General features: G+C 44.2%; 1 protein-coding gene across 1 annotated transcript in view; it reads left to right on the top strand.

Moving 5' to 3' along the window:
- ADAM10 (ADAM metallopeptidase domain 10) overlaps positions 1-15,534 on the top strand; it is a 536,961-nt gene that overhangs the window by 407,320 nt on the left and 114,107 nt on the right. Inside the window, exons 7-8 of the mRNA XM_078685166.1 lie at positions 411-503; positions 9,310-9,493. Of these exons, the coding sequence (XP_078541292.1) occupies positions 411-503; positions 9,310-9,493 (277 nt within the window). The remainder of the gene's footprint in view (positions 1-410; positions 504-9,309; positions 9,494-15,534) is intronic.

Here is a 15,534-nt window from a genome sequence, read left to right as displayed (position 1 = left end):
TCACCAGTGTAACCATGTGATTTAGTTACAAGGATGGGACCCAGAGGAAGGTAATACACTGCATGGCACTCAATATGGACTCGCGGGTGGGTGTTCAGGTGGAGATTTCCCTTTTGCATCCCACAGACATCCTCCAGAACTCAATGTTCTCCATCTTTGTCAATATCACTCATTTAGTTTACAGTTTTTATATACTGCTTAAATGCCTCGTTCAAGTTGCTTCCCAACCAGTGGGATGCATGCATTTACTGATCACTCCCACCTGGGATTCTACCTGTTATCGTTGCACAGTTGATATGTAGGAGACTTTTCAAGATTATTTTTGAACTTGGAAGACCTTTTTTATGTGCATGAAAACGTGTTCTTTAAAAAAAAAAATCTCTTTAACTGTCTGTGTTTTAAATCCATAGATTTCCAGCCACGTGAAGGCAATCGACACGATATACCAGTCCACAGATTTCCAGGGAATTCGCAATATAAGCTTCATGGTGAAACGAATAAGAGTGAGTGATCTTTAATAAAACATTATAAGAGATTTTTGAAATGGTTTCCTTTTACAGTGTTTCATGTTTTCGTGGTGGAAGGCTGTTCACTGGTGGCTACATGTCCATCGTTTGGAAGACCAGTCTTGACTCTGTCGCAGACATGATGTAGGTGTTAAGTGTGCCAGGTTACTTCAGTGCATTTGGCAATTGGGTGCAAACATGTCATTATAGAGTACTACTCTTACACAGAGTAGTATTCAAATTTCGACAATAACTTTCACTAATTTGTCTTTAGCTAAGCATCCTTACCTAGTTACTGACAGATAGTAAATGGCTTCATGGATGTTTGTGGAGCTGTCTTTCAGCCGTGGAAGTAGACTGTGATACAGCCTAGGCTAGGTTAGTTTAGATTATTAATATTTCAGCCAGCCGGTGAGCACACCATTTTTCCAAGGTGGTTTACCCTGAGCTGACCACTTGTGTTGAGAAATTGTCAAAATTGAGGTAGATTAGCATCACTGTTATGGTTGCGAACTGACACTGCTGCTGGGCTTCTGCCTCCAAACTGCTTATATTTGCTAATGTGTATCCCTAAGACCAAAAAACTGACATAATTAATACTGATCACTTTGTTTATATGTAGTTAAACTCATCCATGCTACGTTCAAGGCCCCACATTTTTAGACATTTTTATTGTAGTTTTAGAGCAAGAGATTCCCATGTAGTGCTGTAGTGTAGCCAATCACCAAGTTTTACCTTCACTGTTTTGCTCAGACATATTTCTGGAAATTGGATTCTCACAATGCCCCAGATGCTCTTCCAGAAGTTCTTGTTTGGCAGAAGGCTTTTTGTGTATGGAGGTCTTTTGCCCTGAAGTAACTCTCCAATTCAGGCCATGACCTTTGGTGGTGGTGGTATGGAGAAGGGGAGGGGCGGGTTGGGGGAGGGAAGCCTTTTTATCACAGCACCTTCTGTAAATGGGCGCAGCATTTCACCCCTGTCCTGTCCTATCCAGACTTGTAAGACGAACATGCTCCGGTACCACTCAGGCAGCTTTATCTGTACAGAGAATATTTATTTAAGTAGAAGCAAACATTTTAAATTTAATTCTGGCATATTCGCTGACAAGCCTATCACGGTGATGTTTAAAAGCAAATACAGGGTCAATATCCTGAGCAAATAGTGTCCACAATTATTGAGAAGGGGACTTCAACTTCCACCTGGAGAACAACAATGACACCAACACCACCACCCTGCTGGACAACCTCGCCAACCTCGGACTCAAGCAACTGGTGAACACCCCCAACCACTACGCCGGCCACACACTTGACCCCGTCTTCTCCTCCAGCAAGCACATCTCCTTCGGCCACTCCACCGGACTTCATTGGACGGACCACAGCTGCATCCACTTCAGCTTCAGAAGAACCACGACCCACCACCACCCGCAACAGACTCCTCGCAGGAGCTGGAACAAGATCACCGCCGACCAGCTCACCACCTCCCTCAGCCAGAACCCTCCCGCCAGCACAACGGACCCCAATGAAGCAGCCAGCAACCTCACACAGTGGATCACCATCTACACAGACAACCTCGCACCACGGAAGACCCCTCCCAGCAGACCCGGCAGCAAGAAAGCCTCCTGGTTCACAGACTAACTCAAGAACTCCAAGAAGAACTGCCGTACCCTCGAGAAAACCTGGAGCAACAGCCAGACCACAGACAACATGACTGCCCTCAAGCACGCCACCCGCAAACACCACCAGCTGATCCGCACCACCAAGAAGACCGCATTCAAGGAACGACTGGACAACAACGCCCACAACAGTGGGGAACTCTTCAGCATCGTCAAAGAGCTCTCCAACCCCAGCGCCGGAAACGACATCACTCCCTCGCAAGACCTCTGCGACTCACTCGCCTCGTTCTTTCACAGCAAGATCGCCGACATACACAACAGCTTCGGCGCACAGATCACGCACCCAACCACTGAGCCAACGCCCCCCACCACCGAGCCAACGCCCCCCACCACCACCCTCCGCGCCTGGACCCCGGTCAGCACCTAAGACACCACCCGCGTGATGAACACCATCCACTCCGGATCACCAACCGACCCCTGCCCCCACCACGTCTTCAACAAAGCCGACTCCATCATCGCATCCCAACTCCGGGACACCATCAACACCTCCTTCAACACCGCCACCTTCGCGGAGAGCTGGAAGCACGCCGAGCTCAGCACCCTCCTGCAGAAACCAACAGCGGACCCCACCGACCTCAAGAACTACCGTCCCATCTCGCTCCTCCCTTTTCCTGCCAAGGTCATGGAGAAGACCGTCAACATACAGCTTGCCGCCTTCCTCGAGATGAACGGATCCCTCGACCACTCGCAGTCCGGCTTCCGAGCCAACCACAGCACCGAGACCGCCCTCATCGCAGCCACAGACGACATCCGATCCCTGCTCGACAACGGGGAAACAGCCGCCCTCATCCTCCTGGACCTCTCCGCAGCGTTTGACACGGTCTGCCACCGCACCCTAGTGCAGCGCCTCCACATCAGAATCCAAGAGAAGGAACTGGAGTGGATCGTCTCGTTCCTCACCGGAAGAACCCAGAGAGTCCGCCTCCCCCCGTTCAGATCCGAGGCCACCGAAGTCATCTGCGGCGTACCACAAGGATCATCACTCAGCCCCACCCTCTTCAATGTCTACATGAACCCCCTCGCAGCCATCGCACGCCAACACAACCTCAACATCATCTCCTACGCCGACGACACCCAGCTGATCCTCTCCCTCACAAACTACCCCACCACCGCCAGAACCAGCCTACACGAAGGGATGAAAGACGTCGCCGAGTGGATGAAGAACAGCCGCCTGAAACTGAACTCAGACAAGACAGAAGTCCTCATCCTGGGATCATCGCACTCTGCCTGGGACGACTCCTGGTGGCCCCCTGCCCTGGGCACCGCTCCCAAGCCAACGGACCACGCATGTAACCTGGGCTTCATCCTGGACTCCTCCCTCTCGATGACCAGACAAGTCAACGCCGTCTCGTCGTCGTGCTTCAACACCCTGCGTATGCTCCGAAAGATCTTCCGGTGGATCCCCACCGGAATCAGGGAGACGGTCACCCAGGCACTCGTCACCAGCCGACTGGACTACGGAAACACCCTCTACGCCGGAACCGCAGCCAAACTTCAGAAAAGACTCCAACGCATCCAGAACGCCTCCGCACGACTCATCCTGGACATCCCCCGACACAGCCACATCTCCGGACACCTGAGAGACCTGCACTGGCTTCCCGTCGGCAAGAGGATCACGTTCAGACTCCTCACCCACGCACACCAGGCTCTCCACGACCTGGGCCCCAGGTACCTCAACAACCGCCTGACCTTCTACACTACGATCCACCAGCCTCGCCCTCGCCGCCGTTCCACGCATCCGCAGAGCCACCACCGGAGGAAGATCCTTCTCCTACCTGGCAGCCAAAACCTGGAACTCCCTCCCCATCCACCTCCGGCTGACCCAGGACCATCTATTCTTCAGGAAGCAACTCAAGACCTGGATCTTCGAGCAGTAGCAGACCCCTCCCCCCCAGCGCCTTGAGACCCCTCCGGGTGAGTAGCGCCCTATACAAATGCTATGATTGATTGATTGATTGAGAACAGTCTATAATCGCAGTCATCATGAAAGTTTTCTTCAGTTCTTTATTTTTTTTTAATGCACTTCAACAAAGGTGACGTTTCTAGCCATTCTAGCCAACACGTATTTGCGTCTATTTGGGGTAAACCATAGCCTTCTTCAGGGCAAATTCAAAAGGCCGCACGTTTAAGTCCAAAAGTAGTAACAACAAGAATTCAATATCTGTATGGGCAACATAGAGGAAGATCACTGGTCTGAGGTTCTCCAGGGTCCCAGAGAAGTTGGAATCCGCACACTATTCAGATTGGTACAACTTAAGATACACCACCGCTCATACTAATCACAGACGCGTCTCCATAAATGGGAAAGGGCGCCATCGGCGCTATGTGCCATGGGATGCCAGCAGGAGGGATCCTCTATCCATATTCTATAGAAGTGCCCCAAGATAAGTTCATTCCGGCAAAAAGTCGTGACTGTAATATCAAGGGTGGTGGGAACAGAGATCCTGATGGAAGCCAGGTGGCCCCTTCTGATGATCCAGGGTGAGGGAGACTGGCCACAACCGACTAAATTTTGGTTGACATTGGCGGCCGGGTTGCTATATGAAAATTGCCAGGTGCTGGGGAGTGTCCCTTCCACTGTCACCATCAGACTGGGAAAAGGAGTTAGATTGGTGCCAGAGGGCGGAGGAAGTGGTATACAAAATAGGGGGGAGTGTGAAAAAATGGGAACAAATCTGGTCTCCATGGAGATACAGAAACACATATAGAGCTCTGGAGCCCGTGATGTGGGTTTATCTCCTCTGCGGAATAAAGCAACATAACCGCCATGCAGTGCCCCTGGGTCTTCGACAGAACTGTTACCTCAACACCAAGCTTATTTCTGTGATGCTTAAATCTGTCTCACCACCCCATCTATGTTCCACCTTCAATGCTCTTGAATTGTACTGTTCACTTGTATGTATGCTTCACTATGTACTGTCTTTTCAGCTGGTTAAATAAAAACATTTGTTTATAAAAAGATACAATATCTGTCTCACCACCCCATCTATGTTCCACCTTCAATGCTCTTGAATTGTACTGTTCACTTGTATGTATGCTTCACTATGTACTGTCTTTTCAGCTGGTTAAATAAAAACATTTGTTTATAAAAAGATACAATAAAAAATAGTCTTTCAATTCACCAGCTCTCATTGCTACCGTTAATAACTCAACAGTCAATATTGGCCTCTCATAATCGGAGTGTCCTCAAATTAAAACTCGCTGTAGTCTTTGTCCTTGTTGAAGGTACTCAGGTAAAAGAATGAGTTTGACATCTGAATTTTAAACTTTTCTTCCAGTGTTTTGTTCTATCTGTTGGCTTTAATATGACAAACAATTGACATGTGACATTTCGAAGCAGTTCAATAAAAATATGTGACCGTTTGTAATTATGAAAGAGACTAATTATTCAGACATTGTGTAGGATAATCCACAAACTTGGTTGGCTCATGAATAAGGTGCTAAAGGGATAATGGTAGACATAAGCTGGCCTAAGTAAGGGCTTGATATTCATAATGTCTTTCCATATTTTAAGATGGTGTTAACATTTCACATACTTGTTTGATATCACAGTGATTAACTTCTTGTACAGTTGTCATTATTCATTATCAGTGGAATTGAATATAAATGCACCTACAATCAATGTGAATCCTAGTTGGATACTGCTTAGCTCTACCCTTGTGAACAGTGTTATCCCCATCTCCTCGATGGGTAGCAATACCTTTGGGTGTTCGACTACTCAGTAGTTCTTGGTGAAAGGAATTTCATGATCCCATGTTCTTTTAAGGGGGGTCTAATGTAATCCACCTGCCGACCTCAAGCTCTGTCCCTAACAGATTGTCCCAGTTCTGCATGAAACTCATTGTAGCATATTGCGGCCATAGCTTTTCTCATGGTATATTCTGTGCCTGCTCATTTTGCACATCTGATGACCAACGTGCCAGTTGAGAGATAAATGCATGCTAAGTAGCAAGGCTAGATCAAAGTATGTACTGTAGGGCAATGGAACCCAGGATGTTGGGCCTAGGCAGCCTTTCAAGAAAGCATGTTTTGGTAATTTTATAAACTGGTTCTTCTAGTTAGTTTGTAATAGTGTCCTCCACTCAGCCAGCATCTATGTCAACAACGTGGTTAAAGCCTGTGTCTGAAGAGTCACACCTACGGCGCGAGTCCTTGTCTGTTGAGTACATGGGTTTTAGATGAGCCCTATGGAGGTAATTTTACTGCAGCAGCTTAATCGAACATTTCTCAGCATGCTGGGTATGTAGTCCAAGGCGAATGCACATTCTACCTCCGTATTTTTATAAGGTATATCTGGGGTCGCTTGGATTGCACCAACAATACTTTGTTATATCAAAGATATTTGTTGCATTCCTTCTCCAAACTTGAATAGTAACTAAGTTTGTATGTGCAGGTGGCTCTGTCTTGCGATGATCCCATATGAAGGGCTCAATCTAGTGAGGGGCTGATAATGAAGGAAGTGTGCGGTTGGGGCTAACTATTTAGTCATAATATCCTGAAATATCTTTAGTGACCCATCCTCAAATATTCCTTCACTTGATACGATTCTAACCCAGGGCTAGGTACTCAGAAAAGCGGTTGAGTCATCTTGTTCCTTTTTGGTAGGTTGTACAGCAAGTGGCGAAATCCCTCTGAAAAACTACTCCTCCCCATGAAGAAGTACAGTCAATATGGCGAGAAGGAGACTCAAACTGCGAAAATAAAGTTACTGATTCAGACATGCCACACCCTGAGGAGAAATCTTCACAATGCAAAAATACAAAATGGCTGCTGTTAGGCAGCCTTCCTAGTTACCTGGTAAATGCAGGGTCCAGCAAGTAACATGAGGAGAAAAACAGCTTCACATGAGGCAAGTAGTCAGCCTTAATAAGGTACCCGGTTGAGGAGCAAAGCGGAGCAGAAACCGCCGTAATTTCAACTGCAGTGCCCAAGGCAGCGCAGCGCTCCAGTGTCAGGTGGCCATCTTGGGTGCCTCCCTGTGAATGTTTTCTAAGAATCTCACAGTAGACTGTAAAGCATTTGCAAATTCTATCCTTAACAAGCTGGCTTAATAAAGGACTCAATTTGGTGACAATGCAAGACTTATTTCAATGTACAGGGCCACTCGTGATAACACCCGGATATCGCTTGACTCTGCAAAGTGTTTGATAGTCAAGTGGAATTTTGTTAATAAGACTTTAAACAATTTGTGGCCTGAGCCCCAGAATGCTTTAATTTATCAAAGCCAACTTTGTATCTTCCTCTACTATATAAAAGGTACTTTCTCGTTTCTCAGGATCCTTCTCGTTCCTCAGGATTTTATCTAGAGGACTTATACGAGAATACCCACTGTCGACAGTGGTCTTTGGCATTCAGTAAATAGCTTGTCCAGAATATCTTGACGAAACAAAACATCGAGGTTGAAACACAAATTCTGGCCAAGTAAAAGTGACGTTAAAATCCAATTTTGAGCATTGGTACAATAGGATTCATACAAAAGAACATTGAGACTAAAATGTAGATCAAGGTTTTGGCAGTGCTGCTATTGACCAGTTTTGGGATGATGACTTACTTTACCTAAAGAAAGATTTTATGAAAGAAGGAGATTTCTCTACGCAATACATTTGTCCGCTCATTTGACGAAATCCGTTTCTGTGAAGTTTCTGAGGTTTCTCCTTTCTTCACTGTTTCAGAATTTGGTCTTTGTAGTGATTGACAAACCACACAATACTGTCTCTGTAACAGACTATGAATTATTAGTGAACTTGTTAAGGTTCATTAGTAAGGCAATGCTGGTGTTTAATAACATGTGAAAATGATGCGTGGAGCACAGTCTGACCCAGTATCTCGTGACTGTTGCTATTGCTACAAGGTAAACTTGCATGGTCTGCTGTTTTTTGATAATTGGGTTACAGTAATACATGCTAATTTATACAAAGGATGTTAAGGGCATAATGAGCGGACACTAGTGCATCATTTCATCTGTGCCTGGGCCAAACGATGTTACACATTTCACCAGTTTCGGATGACCAAATCTGCAAATTAGGCACAGGCCTATGGGACCCACTCCATTTAGAGGCCCTGCGACAACGGATCAAAATAATTTGATTTGATCTTCAAAGAAAATTGCAATCAAGCTTTCTTAATTTGTTTCCAAAAGATAGAAACAAAATTGAACCAACTCAAAGAAAGGAAAACGTTTCATTAAATACTCTGTAGAGAAAATACTATATTAATGTAATATACCCATTGAATATTTAAAGTTGTTGGTTTATTTTAAAAAAGTAAGTAATTTTTGTTTATGAACAATAATTGTTAATGTTTAGTGAAATAAAATAGGTTTATTATAAATGTTGATTGGTAAAATTAAAAACGTATTGGGAGATAATTTGCCAGGCGAGCCCCGTACTTTTGATTGTCTAGGAGCCCCCACAGGGGTTAATCCGGCACTGCATTTCACAGGTATGCTGTATTGTGAAAGTCTTACTTGGGCATTCTTTGTTGATGTAGGTATCTTTCTTTTGCAAACCACAAACAACTAGGGTGCGGTTTACAAAAAAAAGTGAGAATTCTGCACCCCGAGAAAAACTCCTACTAACAGGTGCTGATGTGCTACTGTTTGGAGTAAACATGCATTCCCAGTTGAACGCCTGGAAATATGCTCAGTGTCAGGCCTCGGGAATACTGCCAGCAGATTCATGTGATATTTTTGTGCTCTGTTATTTGCCGAATATAGAAATCTACATTTGTGGCATGCAGCTGTGCAATTACACATCGCTTTTTGTTTATCTCCGCGCGAAAATGTTACCCTATTTGAAAAGCTCCTTGCCCAGTTGCCCTACACCTCATCGGAGAGTGGTCCGTTTCCATCGTGGATAGAGATTTATTCCTGGGCTTTGCTGGAACAAACATCCGACATTTCCTGAGTTTTAAAAGTTCAGATAGCGGGTTCCGAATGGCCAGAAGGTCACAAGTGTAAATTGAGCCAGCTTTGCGGTCCGTGTATGTTTCTGCCTGAAATTGTCTTGGTAGACCGCGCCTTAGGTTGTTTGTTGATATAGATTAGATACACTTTTTACAAACATATTTTTATATTTAGGGGTTTACAAGAATGTCAGCGCATATGCAAATACATGTTTGCCTCATTTCTAGATTAACACCACTCAAGACGAGAGAGATGCTTCGAATCCCTTCCGGTTCCCCAACATTGGTGTTGAGAAGTTCCTGGAGCTGAACTCTGAACAGAACCATGACGACTACTGCTTGGCCTATGTGTTCACAGACCGTGATTTTGATGACGGCGTGCTTGGTCTGGCCTGGGTTGGAGCCCCCTCAGGTAAACTAACTTCATTTCTCTTTTTTTTTACATATCTGTTCATCTGTATGCCTCTAAATAATGCAGAATTGAATACATTGCGAATCTGTGAAATGTATTCACATTAGCAATGCCGGTATTTGTGATTTCTATTTGAACCATATCCATGCAGGGTGTGAAGAACATTAAACATATCTTCCCCTACATTAACCAAATTATTTTCAGGTAACCGGGTAAATTTTAGTCAACGCTAGAGTAATAAGTGGAAAATTGATGTAATTTGAAAACAATACATACATTTACAGATCTAGCAGAACGTTACTGACGCACTAGCCAGGATAGTTATACATAAGCGGGCAAATTTGATTTCTCTTTTTAACGGGTTGATTGACTTCAACCCTGGAGATCTTGTTTAAGTGTTTGAAGTACTTTGCTCACTGGTATGGAAAAAGATGCAGATGACCTGCAATGTATACTCCCTAATTATAGATGCTCAGGTGGCAGAGAGAACAAAGTGCATAATGCGTCTGTGCTATTGTGTGTATGTGTGCACACCATACTCCTACTACCCACAGATTGTTTATAACATGCTGTTTTCGCTCAACGGTGAAAAAAAGTGTACCCGCTTGATTGCACATAGAAATGCTCAGATCCATTGAATACGCTGAACAAATCACCCCTTGCATTGTAATTAAATCTGAATTATAACCGTAGTCCCAGTTTAATGTTTATGTTAATGTTATTTATAGAGCGGGACTGGCCCTGGGGATCTCCGGTGGAGAGGGGAGGGGATGGGAAGACGGCGGAGTCTGCATTTTGCTTTGTGATAATTGTTGTGCCTAATACACTGTGATGCCTGAAAGTTGGACTTTGTATGGTTATCTGATCCAACCGAAAATAAACTGTATGTATATATGTATGTATATGTATGTATATATTGCTGGCGATATCTGCAGTGGGGGTGGGAAAGGGAGCCAAGTGAGGCACATACCTCAGCTTGACAGGATCCGGATACTGCACATATTTGACATTGTTGTGGCACAGCAAGGAATGATTTTTGGGCCCAAGATCCTTTCCTTTTAGACTGGATATGCCGTACTTACCTTTGTACAACCTGTCAGAGTATTGCAGTGTTAAAAACGTCAGTGGGACAGTACATATATTCTACTGCAACTTGAAGTGAATTATGGTACTTGTAGTGTGGCAGTATGCAGGCACATGACTTTACCACCATTTAAAACACCTGGGACTCTGTACATGTGATTTCTTACCTTTGAAAAAGGCTTACTGCCAAAACGCGTCGGGGTTAATCACGTTTTGCTGTCGCCTGCGCCAATTTATAATCAATGCTCTTTACCAGACCCAGGCTGTGGCTCATTTTGATTTGAATTACGGGTATCCCAGTCTCCCGCAAGCCACGGTCGCCCTGTAGGTTTGGGCCCCCCCACCCCCCATTGCAGTGGTGTCTATATATCCCTCCAAAGCACAAGAAGGTTAACAAACCCTTTTATTTAGGCAGTTCCACACCAAAGCTGATATTAATCAATTCCCAACGCGTTTCAAGGCAAACGTGACATAACCCTCCTTGGGAATTGATTAATATCAGCTTTGGTGTGGAGCTGCCTAAATAAAAGGGTTTGTTAACCTTTGTGCGGAGTTGCGTTCTTACGATCAGAGGTGCTTTGGAGGGTTATGTCACGCGGCGGCCTCAGCCGCGGAGGATGCACCGCCCGACGTAATGGAAGCGGGTCTGCATGGCTGCGAATCTGCAGTTCGTGAACAGCGCACGAGAATTTTGAATTGTGGCAGAGACATCAAAGGTCTGGGGTCCACTGGAGGGCTTAAGGATTGTTTAAAAAGCAGAAAATAAACAGTGGCAAGTGCACGGACCCCACCGAGGGGAGCAATCGAAACTACAACTACCAGTATGCCTCACTGGAGAGAGCATACAAATTGGCAAAATTGCAGTTGCAGTTTTTTTTGTCACTTGTTGTCTGCCCCATGAAGAAGAGGCATGTTTGCCTTGAAACGCGTTGGGAATTGATTAATATCAGCTTTGGTGTGGAGCTGCCTAAATAAAAGGGTTTGTTAACCTTCTTGTGCGGAGTTGCGTTCTTACGATCAGAGGTGCTTTGGAGGGATATATATATATTATAGTAATAATAATATCCCACGATCACCTACAGATTCTTGGCGCTAAAACAGAACTGAGAATTAAAAAGGCTGAAGTGTATAGCGCAGGGCAAATCCAAGTTTGCCTGTTTGAAGTGCTAGGTCTTCCGTCTTTTCCGGAAGTGAAACAAATTAGATTCCAGACAAATGTTCAATGGGAGCAAATTCCAGATCACAGGGGTTTGTTCCAGAAAGCTTCTACCGCCAGATTTACATTTCCAGGATTTCAGAACGGCCAGAAGGTTTCAAGGAGAAAACCACAAATTGAGTTTAGGGGAGTAATGTTTAAACTGATTAGAAATGTATTGAGGGGCAAGTGTTCTAAGCCTCTTAAATGTTACGTAGCATGTCTTGAATTGGATCCACTGGGGTATCGGCAGCCGGTGGAGTTCAATCAGTAGAAGAGTGACTTGCGCCCATCTGGAGATGTGCTATATAAGGCGATCATTGCTTTCAGCTTTTATTCCCTGTACTCTGCCATTTATACCTAATGTATAGCAATAATACAAATTATGTGCTTATTTGAATTTGATGGCTATTTATGGCTAACCTAAATTGATAGAATTTAATTATTATTCTTGCAGAGCCAATAGTATTCGTGCTTACATTCACGAACCCAAAACTTTTCAATCACTGGTAATTTCCAACAAATTATTCACGTACATCGATTCTGGTGTGAAACCCTTCACACTCTCGGCCAATGTGTGAATGATCAGGTACCATCTTTGTTTCTCCTGATCAGTCTGCACAAAACGTGCTTTGTGATCGCCTCTTCCCATTTAATTTCTTGAATGAACTAGACCTCACTAAAACTTTGTCAGGTTTCTGATTGTTGGTTATTTCTTCGTGTTAAGAGTTGAAATGTTTATATGTACGTTTTAGCTTAGCAAAATAATTTGAAGTAGTTTTCTTCTGAGTAAAACTCTAAAGTGGCGAGTATGGCTTATTATAAAATATAGTGCCCAAAACAGTGGAGGTCACACATTCTTCTGTGATCTATTTAGTTAATTCCTGGCTTTAAAAAAACTAAATAAAAAAAAAACCAGGATATATGTAACTGAATGGTTGAGCTACTTCAAAAATGTTAAAGGAAACAAACGTGAGAATAGAATAGTTATCCATAAGTGTCATAAACATATTTTAAAAAGAATAAAACGTTTGCCCCAACATAGAACTCCAGAGCTAGGTGACCTAAGCATTCAATTTTGTACCGGACCATGTCATGTAGACATTTCTTGCTGGTGCTATTTTTCCTGACTTTATCGATTTTTGTGGACTGTGGGTGTGGGAAAGGATTTTGATTCCTAGCTCTTCTGGTGCTTCTTCACATCTAAATCACTTTCAGACACTTATGAAGCTTATCAGGTCTCCGACAGCATCAGCACTGCTCTGTGTCTAGCATTATCTTACTTCCTTCTTAGGATACCAATGCTCTCTGTGAGTTTTGGAGGTGTAATATGTCAGAGTGCTCCAGGAACATTGCTTTATTCCAGGGAAGAACTTTTATCAGTGAATGCCGTTGTGGGTTGCTGGATGCATGCACTTCAAACCCATGGATATGGGTCATAGTCACTGTGCTGCCAGCACGTCTATGTTTGACGAGAAGTGATCTTTACGTTTGTGATTGTATCCTCCAGTTATGACTGGATTGCCGCTCTGTCACAGAGACGCGGCTCACATATGAATATATTGACCTTATACTTAGTTTGGTGCCTGCTAATTGTTTGACTAGGGCTCTTTTGTGAGGGAAGGTTGAGCATGGTGTGCTCTGGATTTTTTTCTTCTAAATCTTATCTGAAAATCTTGGAAGGAATACGCCCCTGGCTAATTTTCCGCTACCTCTTGGCCCAGACCCTCCACCACTAGCGTTGGATGAAATATTACTCAACCGTAGAGCTGCAGGCCAAGCCATGGCTCCTGTCAGCTCCACCATCCGGTGGGTGGATATTGCAGTGTATATTAACAGAGTCCATTTAACTCTGATACTGGTGTTGCAGCTGAATATCTGACTGCTCTTGAGATTAGTATTTCCTAATCCATTCCATATTAAAGGGCCCATCTATATCTAGGTCTTTCAAGATTTAAATGGAAAATTAGTTCAGAGGTGCCTAGTTCCATCATCACATCACTTCGTGGACCATTAAGAGATCTAGGTCTCTTTAATAGGCTCTGAGCAGCTGGGGAAATCCACACCTTGTGTTAGTGGTACAAAAAATGTAACTTCTTGAACTACATATTAGAATGCATACTGTGGTCCCGTGCGTTTATAGGAACCTGGTGTAGGGTGGAGTTGTCCTCTAAATTGAATTACCCCATCTGTAAATATTTGTAACTCAGCTGTTCCTTTTAGCAGGGGAATAAGGTATGATCGTGCACCCTGGTTCAATGCTTACTTGTCCAGAGTGAGGAAATACTGCTCATGCTTAGAATGATGGTTTCATCATTTGAAGGGTTCTACCACGCTGAAGGGCTAGAAAATGACACTTCACACTTTTGAGAACCAAAATTCAGTTTCTGGCAGAAGTAATGCCACTCTGTGAAGGCTCACTGTGCCCGATGAAACCCCTGCACATTTAATTTTCACCTGGAGTCCTCAGTGTTCAAGGAGGATCTTGACTCCTCTGATTCACCTACCAGCTGTGATATACTTTAGGGCCACTGCAGCTCAGCTGAATAATATACGGATACCTTTATCCAATTTGTTGCGCAAATTGTGCTATCTGATCTTATGAATGGCACTGACACCATTTCTAAAGAAACTATCCTTACTGCATTGATTCACAACAACCTGTGTGTTGAAGCTGGTATGCCATAGATGGCTAAAGTCCTGCAAAGGTGGTGATGAAACCGCTTCAGGATTTTATTAAATAATAGATGTATGTACTCTAACCAGTCTGACTTCTACCTCGGGCATAGGAGTGATTCCACCTTGTTTACCGTCTGGAAAGGCAATTTGGTCCTGGCCAATAATGAACAATTTTTGCCGCTCCATCACATTGGACCTCTGAGCAGTATTAGACACCATGGATCTTGCTCTGTTGATGAGTTTCCTGCTGCTGGTAGAGGGGTTATCAGAGTTTGTTTACTTTATTCTTGGAATAGTGGCCACAGAAAGCGAGATTTCCTGTGGCTACCCCTTAATCCACTGTGGGATGCCACATGTTGCATCCCCCCTTCTCACTCTATTCACCCCATCTCGATTTCCGGTGATGCAATGCCTTCTTTACTATTCTTCCACTTCCTTGTGTGTTAGTGATCCATTTGCTCGCTTCTAGAACAGTGAGCACAATGTGGCTGACATAATGCTACAAAAATAGATGCTGTGCTCGTTGAGCCCTTCATCTGATTCTAACCCAGCAGCTAGGTTTGATCCTGTTCAGATTCTGCATGAAGGTCCCATATAAAGTAAAACAAATCTGATTTTTTCAGATATCTTTCCCCAAGTACACACGTTGTCACTTCACCCTGGTACCAGAATGTCCCCATTTATGTGTGGACTTTCGATAATTTGAAATTGGTCTACGTGGAGACCTTGTATGTTAGATGGTATTCCCAGCCTCCCATGCAATGGCTGTTTATTCCGCTCACAGCCATACTGGTAATTTTTGGTCTCAGAAAGTGATCTCTAGTGATCTCTAAATTGCCTTCCAGAGAGCCAGTCCGTGATTGGTACATATATTTCTGTTGAGCTCACACCGTGTCTGGCTGACTAACTCGCTATCAGCCAGCGCTGCCACCCCTAGCCCCGTTCATGTGTGAGTTGAGTATAAGACATCTGGCGACCCAGGACTTGCTCTTCGTGGGCCAAAGGAGTCAAATTCTCTTCCAAGTCATATTCTTTGGGAACCTTCTTTGTCTCTAAAACCTGGGTTTAGTTTAATCTAGTGCTT

This window comes from Lissotriton helveticus, chromosome 3_2 (assembly GCF_964261635.1).
Source record: "Lissotriton helveticus chromosome 3_2, aLisHel1.1, whole genome shotgun sequence".
NCBI classification, from domain to species: Eukaryota; Metazoa; Chordata; class Amphibia; order Caudata; family Salamandridae; genus Lissotriton; species Lissotriton helveticus.
Note: the sequence above shows the minus strand (reverse complement) of the source record. Positions and strands in the feature narration are given on the sequence as shown.